The sequence below is a fragment of the Merops nubicus genome, unplaced genomic scaffold (assembly GCF_000691845.1).
Source record: "Merops nubicus isolate BGI_N331 unplaced genomic scaffold, ASM69184v1 scaffold4365, whole genome shotgun sequence".
Classification (NCBI taxonomy): Eukaryota; Metazoa; Chordata; class Aves; order Coraciiformes; family Meropidae; genus Merops; species Merops nubicus.
In genome coordinates, this window is record NW_008610091.1 from 26,317 (window position 1) to 31,372 (window position 5,056).

At 40.5% G+C, this 5,056-nt stretch overlaps 1 protein-coding gene across 1 annotated transcript in view; it reads right to left on the bottom strand.

The window, feature by feature from the left end:
* The window catches only part of LOC103773400 (rab GTPase-activating protein 1), a gene marked incomplete at its 3' end in the record, with an annotated part of 22,187 nt that extends 20,102 nt beyond the window's left edge, over positions 1 to 2,085 (bottom strand). The window contains exon 1 of the mRNA XM_008940766.1: positions 1,883 to 2,085. Within this exon, the coding sequence (XP_008939014.1) occupies positions 1,883 to 2,032 (150 nt within the window). The remainder of the gene's footprint in view (positions 1 to 1,882) is intronic.
* Positions 2,086 to 5,056: the final 2,971 nt, after the last annotated feature.

A 5,056-nucleotide genomic window follows, 5' to 3' on the forward strand; every position in this document is an offset into this window, starting at 1 on the left:
TAGATAATTCCTGTCCCTAAGGACAGGTAACAAGTCTTCCCACTTCCTCTGTTAAAAGCTTTCACCTCCTTAAGCAGAAGATCTCTGCATGGGAGAATTTAGACTGTGCACTGACTGCTTATCTAAGGTGTAATATTTCCATCAGTCACTCAGATTGCAGCCAATAACCAAACAGCAGATACTCTCAAAATGCCAAAATACTGAAAGGCTCATGGTGAACCACTTTGTGCAAGGATTGTGCTCAGTCTTGGCACCAAATTCATGAAGAAGCTTATCTTTAAGACCTACAAAGCTCCGTGACATTCAGTGGCAAATCAAAGAACAGTGTAACTTAATTTTACAGTTGTTGATGATCAGGAGGCAGCAAGGGTAATGCTCTTCTTTCCTCACCAAGAGGAACAGCATACCTGCAGCCAACATTTTACCAACAGCTTGGAAGTAAAACACATGAGGAAAATTAAAGCAGAAAGTTTCAGGAGTCAGTTTTAAATTTATTAAGGATATTCTTCTCCAAAATATTTGCAGCATTATGAAGATGACTTTATAAACAAGTCTCTTGAATGTCTTTGATTGTATTAAACAGGATACAGTGCGTCATACAAACACTGCGGGACAGCACAAAGCAATTGTTAGACCAGCAATACAAAGAGCCCCCATGTGGAGCAAGAAGTGTGGCAGACTATGGCATTTCATGTTTCCAAATTTTCTTTGGGAAAAACAGGAATAACAGAGGGTTTCATAGATCAGCAGGGTGATTGTTCAAGACTAACCTATGATGTGAAGTGGCAATCTTCTCCAACAGCAATAAAACAAAAATGAACATTTTTGCCAGATTAAGCAAAAGCAAGATCTCAAGACTCTTAACTAGCAGAATTACCTTGAAGTCCTACATAAAATAAAACAGCTACCATGGCATGTCTGGTCCAGGACTCAAAGGAATGCAAGAAAAACAAACAAAGCTGTTTGGATGTAAAAGTAAGATGAGCAAAAGCATCAAGAAATGTTCAATAAAGTCTCTGTTACATCATCTGGAAAAGAGGAACACCCAGGTCAAGAGGCAGGACACATGATTCCTAATCATCTTTAAAGACAGTATTTTGAAGACGTAGGTGTGTCTGCAGACATGGGTCTCTTGTGATGGTGGAATCTCTCCTCCCATCTCCCACAAAGAACATGCTAGCTTGACTCACTCTAGGAAAAAGCTTTTTAACACATTAGAATGACAGAATTTGGAGTGATCACCTTATTTGTCTCACTTTGCTTAAAGACTGCTGAAATACAAGTTGGGATGAAAGATTTTTTTTTTTGGCTACTTAAAAAGAAAAAAAAATAAAAAGAGAGAGTGACAAAGGTCTCTTTTCAGAACAGCACTTTTCAAAGTGAGAAGATGTCAATGCCCTTCCAATTCACACAAGCCTATCACATAGGCTTGTGTTCTCAGATTCATGCCAAGTTGTTAGTTAAAAACTACACTTCTACATTTCTTAAAGAGAACATTTCACATTGGGGAAAACTTTAATATATGTTTGAATTAACAGATATGGTCAAATCAAGTGTATGTTAATATTGCTTTCTGTCTGAAAGCTGTGATAAAAATCACAGTTCCAAGTTCTTGACAGTCAGTGTGTTTCATCCTAAGCACTTCATGCAGGACTCAAAGTGGGAAAAAACCCACAGGTAGTGATGGAGAGAGCTCTTACTCAAAACCTAATTTTCACCTCTGACATCAGCAACAGTGAGGCACAAATTACTGGCAAAATCAATTCTTGAATAAGTTCTCCCTTCTGTCAAGTTTTCCACAATAAAGAAGTCCCTCTTTAAGCTCTCTATGGTTAGTTTGATTTAGAAGAATAGGGAACAAACTCAGGTTATTGATTCTTACCTTCAGTCCTGTTTTTTCATCATCACTACCATTATTTGTAGATGGTGTTTCATCCCCTTGCCTGGAAACCAAGACAAAATCTTCACTGTTAAGAGTGGATACCGAGTCTGAAGAGACACTGATTTTTCCAACAGAAGCCTTGTCATCCATGACTTAAAAAGGAAGTTCGATTCATGAATGAGATTAAATATGTTATAAACTCCTGAAAAACAAAAATCATAAAAATACTTATATAAAACTTCATGCTAAAACGCTCAAATGCTTCTTTTCAGAACCCTGCTGATTAGTTTTATAAAGTAACACATCTGACAGCACAACCAGGTACAGCTCTTCTGTCAGTGTTCGCTCACGGTCCTGCTTTGGTTTTCCTGAGAAGCACACTATGATTGGAACACTGGTTTCCACAGCTCACAAAGGGGAAGTTAGTAAATCTTTTTGCAGTATTTCATGATTATGTCAGGCAACATTTTCTACACACAACGCAAACAGAGCCTGGGAACATACACTACACCTGCTGACAAAGGATTCCTATCGAGGATAGAACTATAAAGCCCATGTACTTCCTTCAGGTAACCTGTCTGCCTTCACCTGGGTTCATGCAAACATTACTTTTGTAGCCCTTGGAGCTCACTGCATGCTGCAGTCACATTCTTTTCCCCCACGAGTCAGATCTAACTCTTGCTATTTTGTGATAAGGATGCTCTAAAACCTTGGGACATCAAGCACTTTATAAGTCTGTGCTAAATTTTCTGTACTGTAAGGAAAAATAAAAGAAAAGACTTCCAAGAAGCAGGAAGAAGAGCGTAGGCTGGATCAGTACGGAGAATCAGAGCCAACAGAGGACTTTAAAAAGCTGGAACTGGCACTGAGAGGCATTTGAAGAAATGAACAAAAGGTGAAGTTCAGCTGCACACCTTGAACTCTACAGCACAGATTCTCAGAATCCATGGCTCGAAACAGACTGCCGTGATAAAAATGGGTGATTTGATTTCCCAGAAACCCAAATATACCCTTATCACAATGGCTCAGGTCTCTGTACTCCCAAGCATGACCAAACCCAAGGGCTTTTGCAGACTCAAGTTCTGCCTTCCACTCAGTGGAACACTGTCCCAACCTGGCTTCCAACAGAGCAGCCAGACAAGGGAGAAACCCGGCACAGCCCCACGCCCAGCTCATCGCATTCCTCACTGACCAGAGAACAATGCACCCAAAGCTGCAAAGCCTGCTTTTGTCTCCATCAATACCCCTCTCCACACAGCCACCGACAGGAGATGGAATCTGCCAGGAGGACAACTTTTTTTTTTTATTTACTTTGGGTTATTTTTAACCTGATTACTTTACCAATCCTGAAACTTGTTTTGCTGAACAACTGAAGCAGTGCATAAGAGGAAGAACAGATGTGGGTTCTTCAGAAATATACCTGTGATTACTTGGTTTCATTCTCAAAAGCATGTAAGGTATTTAGATAATCTTTTCAAAACAATTTGAAGATCCACTGACTCTCAATGAGAATTACTGGCTGCAAAATTTAAGTATTTTGACAAGTTTTACTCACTGTATGTGTGTATCTGGCATTACTCACATATATCTTAAAGGCAGGGCAGAGGTCTCATTTTTAAAGATGCTTTTGTTTAAATAATTCATATCAAAATACAGAAGTTCCCTATTGCAGCATCATCTGAAAACAACTAAATCAAATATTGGAACACGGAATAAAAATAAGCTTCAAATACTTAATATCCCTTTGGATTTACTGTTTTCACCCAGTACAAACTCAGCTGCCACACTAAGACAGCACGAGTAGCAGAGTGGGCTTTGATCACCAGCAGCTGTACAGATCCCTTAGGCAAGGATCAATTTAGCAATTTATTTTGGTATAACGCAGCTCTCTCTAAATAAACACCTATTTCCAAAGTCTCTCAGTTTGACACCTCTCACCAACACTAACTCCAAATAAAGAAGAAGAGTGCTGTGCTTTTCCATACTCCTTTTTTCAGAGGCATGCTGTGAGCAGACCCCGGAGCAGACCCCAGAGCACCCCTGGACCCCAGCGCCCCGCTGGCTCAGCCAAACCCCAGCAGCAGTTTCACAACACAGAATTGCAACAGCAGAAGGTCCCAATTAGCCCCATGCTGCCAACCTTACACCGAGGAAATGTCTGACTGAAATTACACAAGCTAAGAAGCACAGGAAAGGGGACAATGCACTAGAGGACTGTAAGAAGCTTTTGTTTATTAGTGATGTATCAGCAGGCAGGCTGTGACCCTGTGCCTGAATCAGCCACAGAGTTCCACCAGATCAACACTCAAGTAGTCAAGGTGCATCAGCACAGTCTTAAAGTATGAAAAATGCTAAAACTCTGCCTGAAGTTAACCAAAATGTCCATATCCCCACACTTTGCTTTGCATATAAGCTTTATTTCTGCTGTTCCTTGCTATCTTTTGTTCCACAGATTACCACACGGATCATTTTACCTGAATCAGAAAACTCCCAATGGCAGAACCAACAACAGGAAGCCTATGAGCTCATTAAAACATGGGCCAGCCTAGAAGGGCACACTTCAAAGACCAGCAGAGCAATTAAATGCAGCAGGCTTGTGACTCCTCTGGATTCAAAAAACAAGAACAAGCCACAGCAGTGACAGTGCTCTTGAGAAATCCACACAGTGTACACCTAAAAACTGAAGTCCTGTTCTCACAGGTTAGAGGTAGGAGAAAAGACCCCAGCCAAGTGCAGATCTCAAGTTCTACCATTTTTCAGAAGACATCAGTGTCTCACCCCTTACAAGGAAAGAGACTTTGGTTTGTTTCACCATAAAACATAAGCTTTTGAATCCAGCATAGTTTCACTCCTGACACAAAACTACACCATAACAATGCAGTATTTGCCTGAAGCTGTTTTTACACCCCTATGGGAGACAGAGTGTCTAGGTAAAATGCCTACTCAGAGGCAAACTTTCAACACTTATTCCTTTGCTTGCCTGTGCAATAAAATGGGCATCCCGAGCTCACCTCACACAACAGACCATTAGAAAAAGCTGCAAAATGAGAAAGTCAGCACAGCTGGCTACTGGGTCCTGCTTTCACTTTTAGTTAAAATTCTAATTCCCAATGCAATTCACCTTCACTACTGTTATACAGTGAGTCCAAGAATCACACTATCTTTCTAAAAAAC